Below are 15,064 nucleotides of genomic sequence, written 5' to 3' on the forward strand. Positions count from 1 at the left end.
GACAATATCTTACAGACCAGTATTTATAGGAAAGATACTTCTACAAATATGTTACTCCACGCTAAATCCTCTCATCCTTCCTACATGATTCAGTCTGTACCAATGGGCCAATTTCTGCGCTTGCGCAGACTTTGCTCTAATGATAGAGATTTTATGAGACAGTCTGAAGATTTGAAGGAAAGATTTTATGAGAGGGGTTACAGTAGGCGAATGGTAAAAAGGGCATACTACCGTGCGAAATACTCCAATCGACAGGAATTGTTACACAAGGAGAAGCACCTCAAAATAGATGACGAAGTAAGATTTATAACTAAATATCATGGACAATTTGGACGCATGAGTTATTGCTTGACCAAGGCGTGGCCAATTGTGTTGTATATAATGTCAATTTACTGGCCATTGTGCTATACTGTTTTTCACAGTATGAACCCCGTTGGTCCTATACAATGATGGATTTTTTACAATGTATGTGTTTGCACCATTTGTGTCAGATATTTATTCCTGATCTTTTATTTTATTATATCTAATAAAAGTTAATCTTTATACCAAATTAACATTTTCTTGGGTTTTCCTGATCGTGTTTTTTGCTTCCATGTCTTTCCTATGTTTGGCGATTTACCCATACTGATATCCTAAGGTGTGAGTTACTTTATTCTGAATTTAACTTAATATGCACCAGTTGAGAACTATATGTATGGTTATTAAAATGTGCAGACTCACATAAAAAATGAGTAAATAAGTAAATTAGGTTGTTTCACATGTCAAAATATTATCCTGTGTTAGCTTGAAAACGTAACAAAGCAAAAATTACCTGCTTCTATTCAAAAGAAATAGAAATAAATGGCCCCAGTATTATGGATACAGATTTCTTGATTATGCATATATGAATATTTAGAAAACAAAAATAATATCATTCTCATTCTACATAACCAAAACAGGTAAAAATGACAGCAGCAAATTGACACTATCAGTATGCAGGAAAAATATATATCTTTGTACCAAGTTAGCCAGTAGATATAAAAATATTTAGATTTGAGAGACCTGAGTAGTCTCGAAAGCTTGCAATTTGTTACCATCTTTTCAGTTAGCCATTAAAAGGTATCAACCACTGAGGACTGTCAGGATGTGAAGGTCCATGCATATTGGTCCCTTCACATCCTATAAATATCAATCAGCTGTCACCCAAGAGCCATAACCTTTTTATTTTTTCATCCTCATAGCTGTATGAGAGCTTGTTTTTTGTGGGCCAAATTTTTGAATGACACCATTCACTTTATCAAAGAGGGTTGAAACTGCAAAAAAAGCATAAACGTGTCTATTGGCTCCCAACCCCAACTGCCCCTGTATACCATTTGATATGCTCCCATGCTGTATGTAAATAAAGGTGGTCCGGTTCGAGGGGCGTCCTCGCTGCAGCGTCTGTCCCTCCTCTCTGCTCCATAGCGCCGTCATCGGTGTCATTCACATCAATCAAAGCTAGGCACTTGTGCAGTACTGTTTTATGCTCTGCTCACAGTATGGCAGAGCAGAGTGCGCCGTCTTGTGAGCCCTACTGCGCAGATGGGATATCTTGGTTCGCAAAGTGGATGGTGCGTCCACATCAATCAAAGCAGGAGGACACGATTAGGAGCAGAGAGGAGGGACAACCACCGCAGAGAGGACGTCCCTCGGACCGGACCACCCTTATTTATATACAGCACGGGAGCATATCAAATGGTATTTTTTGGGGATGGACATAAAACTAACTTGCTTGCTGGCCACAACATTGCCTTGATGAAGCATTTTGGATAAATAAAGTAATGAAATTAACTCTCTGGTGCCTTGGAAACAATTTGTCAATGTAATTTGTACAGTTTTATCCAGGCTTCGAATTATTAGACAACATTTATAATCATGTCAAGGTCAATTGTTATTTGTAGAAATTAATAAAAACTCTACATTTTATAAACAATCTTTTCATTACAGCTACTAATTTATAATGCTTCAATATATCCAGTAAAAAGGACAATAAGAGATATAATTAATTACAGCTTTTTAAAAATTTTAACAGAATATCAACAGCAATATCATTCTAATTAATGCATTTAAATAACTCCTCATAAAACCATATTTTTCCTCTTTTTAACCCATCCAAACATTTTAAAGAGCACACTAGTTCTTATAGAAAATTGAATATTTATTTATTTTTATTTTACTCGCTTATATAGCGTCATTAATTCCACAGCACTTTACAGACAATATTGGCACTGTCCCCATTGGGGCTCACAATCTACATTTCCTATCAGTATGTCTTTTGAGGGTGGGAGGAAACTGGAGAACCCGGAGGAAATCAACACACACACGGGGAGAACACACAAACTCCTTACAGATATTGTCCTTGGTGGGATTTGAACCCAGGACCCCAGAGCTGCAGTGCTAACCACTGAGCCACCATGCTACACAATATATGTGTATATGTCTCTAAAATGTCAGAACAAAATCAGTAATGAGAATTCTATTTTTTTTGTTAATTAAGAATGAATATTTCCCAAATATGAGAACTTCTCTTATGGCTTCCTGTTAGAATTTAACTTTTACTTCTGGAATCATTTGAGAATGGAGAGGCACCATACAGCCTCTGTTCACTTCCACACAGGCTTTGTCAGACTGTGTATGCATATATATTCTCCCGTAGTAGCAATCTTCAAAGGAAGAATATCTAGAAACATGACATGAATGGAATTCAACAGAAACAACTTCAGTATCACTCCATATAAAATTGCCGGCATATAAAAATACAGTTGAGGACTTGTACGCCTCTATGGTAGCACAATTACAGTTCTGAACGAAATGAGAAGTTGGTACTGAGATTTCATATTTGCTAAATTCTAAATGCATATGATTGTGTAAAATACATGAAATAGATTATTCCATCCATTTTTTTTTGCAACCAATCTGCCACTTTTAAACATAGCCTTACAGGGGTGTTCCATACAAAAGTTTATAGCTTTGTCAGTATGCAAAAATGAACAATCCCACACTTCAAACATAAGTGTAATGAGCTAACAAAACAAGAAGACTAAAAGAAACAAAAACCCAACCCAGAAGGGCTTACTCTTGGCAAGGTGGCTTTTCTTCCCACCAGCCTAATGTAGGAAAGTAAGCATTAACTGGGTTGTGCCAAGTTTCAAGTTATCCACTATCAGCAGGATAGAGGATTTCTTAGCATTCATTGGGGTTCTGAAGGCTGGGTCCCCTGAGATTAGTATGTTATCACCTATCCTTTCGAGCTAAGCCAAGTCTAGGTAGTGGGAAGGTATGTCAAGAGTATGTCATGCTTAGCTGTTTTTTTAAGTTCTATTGTTATCTCATCACACCAGTGTTTGGAGCAAGAGATTACTAATTGTATACTTGTATGTTGATAAAGCTATAAAACTTTGCAGAGTCCTATCTGAATGGAGCGGATATCAAGCATGCGAACCTCCGTTCCATTCATTTTCTATCGGACTATGTACAGTATCTTTGGCAGTTCTGTACAGTATTAATGGAACGGAGATTCTCATACTCGAACTATGTTTTCAGATTAATATGTTATATCCTATCTTATTGATTGGGAATAACTTGAAAACTTGGTAAAAACCCTTTTGGGGTCAAACAAGACACCATCAGCCAGGCAGTTTGCCAAAAGTCCGATTACATTTCAAAGGAATACAATTTTAAGGTAGTAATATAATGTAAAACAAAGCAAATTCAAAGCTCAGTTTATTTATATAAAAATGTACAACTTTACTGCTATGTTGAAGCATTTATCAAAGCATTTTATTACCTTTATTAGCAAACAGAAGAGATGCAATGCGCTTGGGACCTTATAGTACACTCTACCTATCCTTCAATGTCTCATGTAGGACAAAAACCACAAATGGCTTGTAATGTACAATGGAAGCACTAAAGCTAGGGGCACAGCTGTATTAAGTTTATATGAATTTATTATTGGGATATTATTGCTCTTATATTTTGCTTTTAAAGAGAATTTGTGACATATTTTTGTCTAGGTAGTGAACATACAGGAATGTACTTGTGTAGACAATGCTTTAAATTGTTATTTTTATACATTGGTGTACAGAGCAGGGCAAGATGAGGGGTACGTGGAATGGGTGTTTGCTTTTTGAAGTTTTTGGTGGGGTGAAATTTATTATTTATTGCCACAAAACAGGCAAAGAACAACACAGTTCTACTTAGGCATAGCTATTCAGCAAATTAGATATGTAAAATTGCATCTGGTGGCTCCAACAATATAACTCTATGGACCACAGGCAGCAATATTCCTCATGTGTCTACAGTTGAGCTACATTAAGGTCCGCGGCAGTGTTACAACATCTGAAATCATAAGTAAACTTAGGTAAGAATTTCTTAATTTGGAGTTCGGTTATAGATGAAAGAATTTCCCATTGTGTTTCGACGGAGAGTTTGGGTCATATCCACATATGTATTGTGATTTGCGTTTTGTTTTTCCTTCTGCCCAAAAAAAAACAAAAAGATATCAATTTAGTGACAACAAACTGATAAAGTTTTTCATTTTCCCATTTCAAGAATTTTCACAGCCTTTTTAAAAGCCAATGCTTATTTGCATATTACTTAGGACAATGTCTTCTAAATAGAGTTCAGTGGAACTTCTGCAGAACAGTATTACAGATTGCAGACTTTCTAGGAGGGAGTAAGTCAACGATATTCCCAAGAGTTTATTGTCATCAAAAACAAGCATAGAAAATCTAGGTCCTTGGGTGCACTAATAATCAAACTGGTCTTTTCTCACCCTCCTCAGGTTCATTGCTGTGTCTGTACTGCTTCTGCTCTTGATGTCAGTTATTTGATGCAGCACCGACATATAGATGATATCAATGCAGCCAATCACTGAGCTCAGAGGCTCTGCCCTTCTAGACTCAATGCCTCCACAACAGCTGCCCTGTTGACTTTATGTCAATACTGCAGCCAATAACTGATACCTATACCAGCTGCAGAGACTCAACGGTGTACCTGGGGATGATGAGTAAAGCATCTTTTTTTATAACATATTGATCCTGGGTAAAGGGATTTTCTGAAAGAAGACAACACCTTTAAATCATTATCCACTACTTTAATTTTGATAAGCTATCCTTAAAGAATTACTCCCAATAAAACCTTAATTTCTGAAACCTGTGTGTATTATAGTGTGGGTGCATTAAAATACTTAGCAATCGCCATATTATCTGGTTTCCAACATTGTTCCGTTCCTCTTCTGACTCACTTGACTTTAATGCAAACTCAGAATGAGGCTACATAGACTAAAAATTGTAAAAGCAACTTCTGGTTCACACATGAAAATCTGTGTGATCCAATAAATCGGAATTGAAGCTATTGAGTCAGAAGAAGGTGAGGACCAGACCAGCACTAGCTGAGCATACTTTAAAAAGAAAACCAAAATGAACTATGAAAAATCTTTTCTCTATCTTTAGATTGAATACCAGCATAATATGTTTCTGAGCCTCATTTTATTACTTTTTAACAGGGAAATTTCCATAGTTAAAGGGAGCCTATCATGTCAGGAAATTCTATTTATCTGCAGAAATAGGGTTAATCTGCAGGTAAATAGCAATAAAATCATGCCTTTCTGCCTTATTGGTAATGCAGCTTCAGGGAGAAAATTAACTTATATCCTACCTGTAAATGATAGCTTTCAGTCATAGGGGCGGCCATGGAGCAGTTACAGTCACTGGTCACTATATAGTAAGCAGTTGCTGTAATCACTCTCCGGCACTTTGGACAGGCCTGCTCTGTAGTGTGTGTCCTGCCTGTGTGAGCAGAGCAGACTCTCAAACAAAGTGCCAAGGAGTGATTGCAGCAGCCTGTAACTGCTTTGTATGAGCCCCTATGACTGAAAGCCTTCAGCAACAGGGGGGATATCAGTTCATATTTTCCCTGTAGTCACACTTCTGTTATGGCCTCAATCCAATGTTCGTGTTTCAAGTACGTACAGTATTTGTGATATTCTCAGTTAGAACATGTACCAATTGTCAGTGGGTAACTTGAAGTTTGTGAGCCCCAATGCAAAATGTCCAATATGGCCTCCAACTATCATGGACTTTTAGTAGTAGTGATCTTCTCATATGGGACAAGGACCTTTTGGGCCTTCTCAAGGGTGTGTCTGCAACCTCTGCACCCATTATAGTTACGTCTTTACCCATTATAGTCTGTGTGGCTGTTTACATTTCTGTGTTTTTTCTTCCCATGTGTCCGTACAAAAATCATAGAGCAAAGACTTGTTTGTTTTTTACCGACATCACGAAAGAAAATTATATTTTCTTGTGGTATAATAAGTATTGTTCAAAAAATAAAAAAATAATGTAACCCATTATCAGTAATTTACAGGGTTGAAATTCTAAATTACTTACTGTTTTTTTCAGTTTCATATAAATGGAAAAGGCCACACATAGTACAAGCATAACCAATATTGTAATGATATACGGAATTGGATCAAATGTATTTTTTTGGCAGGCTTGTTCGTTTTTCTCTGTGGCTGTGTCTTTATTTTCATATAGAACTTTTGCTAAAAAGAGAGAGGATGATAAATTAGTAGATGGTAAGAGGCATCTGGTCAGATACTTTGCATTGCTCCCTTATGCTGACTCCATACTATATAGTCATGAGAAAAACTACATCCTCTTTAAATTCTATAATTTTATTTATTAGGACATAATAAAAAAAATCTGATCCTTAGAAGGGCTTAAAATTAGGTAAGTTCAGTCTCAGACGAAAAACAACACATGACAAATTACACCATGTCATTCTTTAGTTAACAAAAACTAGGCCAAAATCCATGAACAGTGCGCAAAAAACCCACCCTTTCTGCTTTCATAGCAAGTAAGGAGATAAGTAGATAAAAGATGGTACTAATTAAATGCCCATTTAAATAGCTTAATTTTTTATCAGCAAGTGTGACCACCTCTATAAAATCTGAAGTTTTTGCAATTTGCTCATCTGGAGTCATTTGTTAACATAATAACAAAGAAGAAAGACTATGTCAATGATCTAAAAGAAGCAATTGTTGCTGCCCATCAATCTGAAAAGGTTTATAAGCTAGAGATGATCAAATCTTTTAAAATTCAAATTTGCCAATTTTGGCAAATTTTTCCAAAACAAATGAAGGTATATCACCCGGAAGTCTCCTTGGACTGTATCAAAACTTATAGCTGTGATTAAACAAATGGTAACCATTCTTCACTGCTGTTTTGTCACACACAGTATCTGTTCTCATAGTTCATAGTTTTTGTTTTTTTTCTCCCTATTTTATTACTAAGCTGTGCGCTGTGACATTCTATCACTAAACAGATTCTCCCCAAAATTGTTGCTATGCTGCATTTACTGCCTTGGCTTTTATACAGGCTATAATGGAACTTTCTACCACATTATGTTGTAATAGTTGATTCACTAAAAATGTTCAAGAAGGGTGTGGATGTTTTCTTGAGATATATAGTAATACAGTTTATGGGTAATAGATTCTGTTAATGGATGTTAATCCAGGAAACTAGCCTGATTGCATGTAGTCATGAAGGAATTTTTTCCCTAAGGCAATTGGCATCTGCCTTAAGGGTTTTTTTTCCTTCCTATGGATCAACATATTAGACTAGAGGTTGAACTTGATAAACTTATGTCTACTTTCAACCTTAAAAACTATTAAACTATGATAGGCTGTGTTATACTATGTGAAGTGTTACACTATGTAATGATTGTGCTCTCCTATGTGATATGATAGTTGCAAGACATTATGGGAAGCATGCCCAGTTGCACATTATGTATTGTGAGCATTCTCTGGATTATTCAATCTCCAGTATTTATTGGGCAGTTTTGTCAAATCAAACTGTTTGAATTTGCTGCACCTGCAAATTTCAGGGAATTTGGCTAAGGCTACAGCCCCACTATCAGTATTTGTTCAGTATTCAGTCAGTATACAGACCAGTTAGACACTCCTAATCAACTCGTTACCTGCATTAAAGACAGCTGTCTTACATAGTCACCTGTATAAAAGACTCCTGTCCACACACTCAATTAATCAGTCAGACTCTAACCTCTACAACATGGGCAAGACCAAAGAGCTTTCTAAAGATGTCAGGGACAAGATCATAGATCTGCACAAAGCTGAAATGGGCTACAAAACCATAAGTAAGACGCTGGGTGAGAAGGAGACAACTGTTGGTGCAATAGTAAGAAAATGGAAGAAATACAAAATGACTGTCAATCGACATCGATCTGGGGCACCATGCAAATTCTCACCTTGTGGGTATCCTTGACCATGAGGAAGGTGAGAGATCAGCCTAAAACTACACGGGAGGGAACTTGTTAATGATCTCAAGGCAGCTGGGACCACAGTCACCAAGAAAACCATTGGTAACACATTACGTCTTAAAAGTTTAAAATCCTGCAGTGCCCGCAAGGTCCCCCTGCTCAAGAAGGCACATGTGCAGGCATGTCTGAAGTTTGCCAATCAACACCTGGATGATCCTGTGAGTTCTGTGCTGTGGTCAGATGAGACAAAAATTGAGCTCTTTGGCAATAACTCAACTCGCCGTGTTTGGAGGAAGAAGAAGGATGAGTACAACCCTAAGAACATCGTCCCAACCGTGAAGCATGGTGGGGGAGGCATTATACTTTGGCGGTGCTTTTCTGCAAAGGGGACATGACGACTGCACCGTACTGAAGGGAAGATGGATGGGGTCATGTATCGAGAAATTTTGGCTAACAACCTCCTTCCCTCAGTAAGAGCATTGAAGATGGGTTGTGGCTGGGTCTTCCAGCAAGACAATGACCCAAAAGATACAACCAAGGCAACAAAGGAGTGGCTCAAAAAGAAGCACAGTAAGGTCATGGAGTGGCCTAGCCAGTCTCCAGACCTTAATCCCATAGAAAACTTATGGAGGGAGTTGAAGCTCTGAGTTGCCAAGCCACAACCTCAAAATCTCAATGATTTAGAGATGATCTGCAAAGAGAAGTGGACCAAAATTCCTCCTGACATGTCCGCAAACCTCATCCTCAACTACAAAAAACGTCTGACTGCTGTGCTTGCCAATAAGGGTTTTGCCACCAAGTATTAAGTGTTGATTGCCAGAGGGATCAAATACTTATTTCTCATTGCAAAATGCAAAAAAAATTATCTAATTTATACAATGTGATTTTCTTGATTTTTTTGGGGGTTATTCTATCTCTCTACCCATAAAATTATAGACTGTTCATGTCTTTGTCAGTGGGCAAACTTACAAAAACAGCAAGGGATCAAATACTTATTTCCCCCCACTGTAAGTCCCAATTCACCAAAGCGATTACACCAGAATTCTTGCGTAAATTGCTATGTAAAGTTGCAAAATGTTTGCGTAATGGGGAGTTACTGAAAAATTTTGCGACTTTTGGAGTTTTGATGAACTGGGAGCGATAGCGGGCCATGGGTATGTCACCATAGTTTGTATAATTCATGACAACCTGTGGTGTTTCTTATCCCAAAAATTTTACTGAGTAAGATTTGTTTTCGAAGTGCTCAGAGGTGCACGACATTTGTCAGATGCTACTGATTCATTAAGAGCCATGTGCCTCCAAGCCCAGTTTTGTTGAATCAGGCCAAGGAGCACCATTTTAGGATTTTACAGTACAGGGATAGAAGGTCAGAGTGCACAGCTCATTCCACATGGGGATATAAAAATACTTCATCTGATTGTAGTGTACTACTGTAGTGCTGCAGCACATTGAATATGAGAGTGATAATCTCAGTCTGTGAACAATAATAGAAAGATTCAAGTGATAAAGAGAGGTGCTGTACTTGTACAGTCGCTCAATGTGACTCTGTCTGTGATATATTAATGCCTGCAAAAAAACAAATGGCATAACAAAGATCACCCACCAATTAATATAGTAATATAATTTTATTGGAATATAATTAAAACATCAATAAAAGTATGGTGAGACTCATCCAAAGAAGTATATGATGACATGAAACCAGATCGTTTACGAGAATTAGATCTATCCCTGTTTCCATTAGTTCTCCATCTGTACATTTTGTTGTTTTGGAGATCAGATACAGTATAGTCCTCTGGAACTTTTGAGATTTAGCCATACAGATTTATTTCTCCCATATGGAGAAGCAAGATCCGCATTTATGTTACTTTGTCCAGGACTTCAATGGACAAATCTCCTTTTAATCTACCCTGTCTATCTTCTATTGATTTTTCTATTTCCTTCAGTGTGTTATTTAATTGATTTAAAAGTTCCATGAAACCTCTAGAACTTTTAGTGGCAATTAGTGATGATCGAGTGTGTTTTGTTAACCCTTTCGCCGAGTACGCTTGGGCCAAGCTCCGAGTATTTATAGCTGCTCGGTGATATGATTGAATCGCTCCCGTGTGCATGATTTGCGACTTTTTGACAGCTTTAATACATGTGAGGAATGTCTATTTCTTACTCATTCCTCACATTTAATAAAGCTGTCAAACCGTCGCAAATCATGCACACGGGAGTGATTCAAACATATCACCGAGCAGCTATAAATACTCGGAGCTCGGCCCGAGCATACTCGGCGAAAGGGTTAACAGAAGATACTCGCTCATCACTAGTGGCAATACTTTCTTAAATTGATCTAAATTTCTCTTCTTCAATGTAAAAAGATGGAGGAATTTGTATACTCAAACCTCTTGTTACTACTCCATTGATGAGCTATTTCTTCAAAAAGGTCTTATTCCATCAAAACTTGAATCCTTCTTAAAGGGAACCAGTCACCAGGTTTTTCCCCATATAAATTAGGGCCAGCACCTGTACGCCATCATATACAGCATTATAGAAATGCTGTATATAAGTCTCCAATAGGCTGCGTATAACACACAAAAGACTTTTTATTATACTCACACACGGCGCGGTCCTGTGGTTGTTGCTGGTCTTGATTCGGCGCCTCCTCTCTTCTTGCGATCGCCATCCTCCTCCTTCCTTCATATGGATAATCCAGACTACATTATCCACACAGTGTCCTCCATCGCACTCCTGCGCAGACGTAATTCTCACTGTCCTGCCCTTTACAGTACTTTGCTCTGTTCTCAGTAGGGCAGGGAGAAGTACGCCTGCCTATGAGCACAATCAATGAAGGACACTGTGTGGATGACGTAGGAAGCAAGAAGGAGGATGGCAATCGCAAGAAGAGAGGAGGCGCTGGATCAAGACCAGCGAAGCACATCGGAGCGGACCACCGCAGGTGAGTGTAATAAAAGTTTTTTTTTGTGTTATGCACAGCGCATTTGGGACTTATATACAGAATTATAGAATTCTGTATATAAGAGCGTAGAAGTGCTGGTCCTACTTTATATGGGAAAAACCTGGTGACGGATTCCCTTTAAAGACCTCATTAAGCTGCAAAAGCCACAACTGTTTGCTGGCTAGAAAATCCATGTGCTTCGAGTTATTTGCGGTGAAAAATACACAATCAATTATTACTACTACTAAATAGACATAGCACAACTGATTTTTCCCAGCCAGGAACATATCTTAATTATAAAGTGTTTATACTTATGGGAGAAACTGTGATATTTCTAGCCCTACAACTATGGAATTATTTTAGAGTGCTCATTATAAACAGTCATGCATAATAATACATTATGTGCCTGTGTTCATTCACAGTAACCAAATACTTCTAAATATAAATTCACATATCTCTAAATCACAACCCATAAACATCATTGTTTGACATATTTTGCATTGGAATTTCATAATTGTGCAGCAATGATGACTCCTTTTTCTATTTTATTTTCCATTTTTCAACCCTACCTAAACCTGTATGATTTTTTCCAGTGAGCAAAGATACATTTAAGTCCCAATTCACCAAAGTGATTACACCAGAATTCTTGCATAAATTACTATGTAAAGTTGCAAAATTTTTCCGTAATGGGGAGTTGCTGAAACATTTTGCGACTTTTGGAGTTTTGATGTACTGGGAGCGATAGCGGGCCATGGGTATGTCACCATAGTTTGTATAATTCATGACAACCTGTGGTTTTTCTTATCCCAGAAATGTTACTGAGTAAGATTTGTTTTCGAGGTGCTCAGAGGAGCACGTCATTTGTCAGATGCTTCTGATCCATTAAGAATCATGTGCCTCCAAGCCCAGTTTTGTTGAGTTAGGGCCTTAATTTTTATTCTCAATTCCATAGCAATGTCAAACATTTGACAATGATCACATATCTGACATTGCTGTGTATAGAACTGGACAGCTAATATTTCGGATCATTTGGAACAAATAAGACAAAGACCTCATCATGTCTTTGGAACTAAATGAAATGACTTTTACATTGATATCAAGATCATAAAACAATGTATAAAAACACTTACCGACTGGTGGGCGCACAATGAGTAAAGTTCCACTTCCACAGATTTCTGTGTATTTCACTGTTAGTGCATCGCAATGATAAATGTCTGTGTCATTTACTGTTACATTCTTTAATGTCACACTGAAGTGGGAACGATCTCCAGAACATGACAAGCGACCCCTATAATTTTCATCCATAGTCATTTGACCATTGCATATATTCTTTATGAACAATATTTTCTTGAAACGTTTCCTCACATTGACTCCTAAAGTTTCCCACCCTGTAACAGTGCAATTGATGATCGCATCTTCTCCAGAATTAACTTCCAATAGTTTGGGTTCCTGTAGTACATTATTCACTAGGAAAACAAAATAAAGAATAACTCTGGAATAACTTGTCTCAGAACAAGCTCAGAATGCATCAGTTTCAGTGGTATGACATATTGGAAAGAATAATAATTTACAAATTGCAAAGGAAAAAATTATCAGGATTAAAGGCAAGATAACATTTTTGTTAAAGGGAATCTGTCAGTAGGATCAACTTTCCTATGCTGTCTATATGGGCATGTAAATCATAGGAAGCTGAATAAAATTATATCTTGATATCTGCGATCCAATGTCTTATTCCAGAGAAATCTACGTTTTTCATATATGTAAAGAGCTGTTCCAGGCTATGGGCGGGACACTGATCTGCACGAGAATCCGCCTTCACATTTTTTTTAAATGAAAGGAGAAATTACCAGTGTGAGACATATAACTCACACAGGACAGTAGAACTGAACTTTGTCTTCTTACAAACACATTTGCTGCAGCTCTCACAGCTATGCTGTATTGCAAGACTATTGCAACACTGTTTGCCTGTGAGCTGGAAGCTGAAGCACTGAGAGGAAGCTGCAGATGTGTCAGGTATAATCACACACAGCTCTGCTGTGAGATCAAGAAAGCAGAGAGCGGCCATTACACATCACACTGGTAACGCCCTCTTCTATTTAAAATAAGCTCTGAAGGCAGAGTCTGATGCAGATCAGTGTCCAACCCATAGCCTGGAACACCTTATTTGCATATATGAAAAACATGGATTTCTCTGGAACTAGACATCAGATCTCATATATCAAGGTATAATTTTATTCAGCTTCCTATGACCTACATGCCCATATAGATGACTTAGGAAGGTTAATCCCACTGATAGATTGCCTTCAAAATGTATTAAAAGGCAAAGTTCTCCATACTTTATGGATAGCTGTTATTCAAACGATGGTTCAGCTGATGCTTGGACCAAGAGGTATCTCAATTGATTCATCTACACACAAGAGCACTCGACTCAGCTCTGTAAGAGTGGTAGATGGACCTATAGATTTACTTTTGGTTTACTTACTATTAAATATATGATTGATTGCACATTTTCTGTATAGTAACTCTTATTACAGAGTGCCTCATTATTACTACTTATTAAATGCACATTTTTACATACTCTGTACATGGGATTTATTTAATATTCATTAAAGGGGTTTTCCCACTAAAAAAGTTAATTACAATCAACATTTTAATCAATAGATCTTTGAATAATAATGAGTTCCACAATTAGATGTGTTTAAATTAAAAGTCCCTGTGCTGAGATAATCTTGTACAGTGGGTACGGAAAGTATTCAGACCCCTTTAAATTTTTCACTCTTTGTTTCATTGAAGCCATTTGGTAAATTCTAAAAAGTTAATTTTTTTCTCATTAAAAGTACACTCTGCACCCCATCTTGACTGAAAAAAACAGAAATGTAGAATTTTTTTGCAAATTTATTAAAAAAGAAAAACTGAAATATCACATGGTCATAAGTATTCAGACCCTTTGCTCAGACACTTATCTTTAAGTCACATGCTGTCCATTTACTTGTGATCCTCCTTGAGATGGTTATACTCCTTCATTGGAGTCCAGCTGTGTTTAATTAAACTGATAGGACTTGATTTGGAAAGGCACACACCTGTCTATATAAGACCTCACAGCTCACAGTGCATGTCAGACCAAATGAGAATCATGAGCTCAAAGGAACTGCGCAAGGAGCTCAGAGACAAAATTGTGGCAAGGTTACAAAAGAATTTCTGCATTACTCAAGGTTCCTAAGAGCACAGTGGCCTCCATAATCCTTAAATGGAAGAAGTTTGGGACCACCAGAAGTCTTCCTAGACTTGGCCGTCCAGCCAAACTGAGCAATCGTGGAAGAAGAGCCTTGGTGAGAGAGGTAAAGAAGAACCCCAAGATCAGTGTGGGTAAGCTCCAGAGATGCAGTAGGGAGATGGGAGAAAGTTCCACAAAGTCAACTATCACTGCAGCCCTCCACCAGTCGGGCCTTTATGGCAGAGTGGCCCGCCGGAAGCCTCTCCTCAGTGCAAGACATATGAAAGCCTGCATAGAGTTTTCTTAAAAACAAATGAAGAACTCCCAGACTATGAGAAATAAGATTCTTTGGTCTGATGAGACGAAGATAGAACTTTTTGGTGATAATTCTAAGCAGTATGTGTGAAGAAAACGAGGCACTGCTCATCACCTGCCCAATACAATCCCAACAGTGAAACATGGTGGTGGCAGCATCATGCTATGGGGATGTTTTTCAGCTGCAGGAACAGGACGACTGGTTGCAATTGAAGGAAACATGAATGCGGCCAAGTACAGAGATATCCTGGATGAAAACCTCTTTCAGAGTGCTCTGGACCTCAGACTTGGCCGAA

At 37.8% G+C, this 15,064-nt stretch overlaps 1 protein-coding gene across 1 annotated transcript in view; it reads right to left on the reverse strand.

Moving 5' to 3' along the window:
* Positions 1–2,132: 2,132 nt before the first annotated feature.
* Positions 2,133–15,064, reverse strand: part of LOC141271095 (uncharacterized) — a 31,218-nt gene continuing 18,286 nt past the window's right edge. The window contains exons 2-4 of the mRNA XM_073681198.1: positions 12,370–12,705; positions 6,408–6,562; positions 2,133–4,494 (exon numbers count right to left, since the gene is read on the reverse strand). Of these exons, the coding sequence (XP_073537299.1) occupies positions 4,390–4,494; positions 6,408–6,562; positions 12,370–12,705 (596 nt within the window). The 3' untranslated portion in view covers positions 2,133–4,389. The remainder of the gene's footprint in view (positions 4,495–6,407; positions 6,563–12,369; positions 12,706–15,064) is intronic.

Source organism: Phyllobates terribilis, unplaced genomic scaffold (assembly GCF_046119375.1).
Source record: "Phyllobates terribilis strain yellow unplaced genomic scaffold, ASM4611937v1 Scaffold_5__5_contigs__length_657084704, whole genome shotgun sequence".
Classification (NCBI taxonomy): Eukaryota; Metazoa; Chordata; class Amphibia; order Anura; family Dendrobatidae; genus Phyllobates; species Phyllobates terribilis.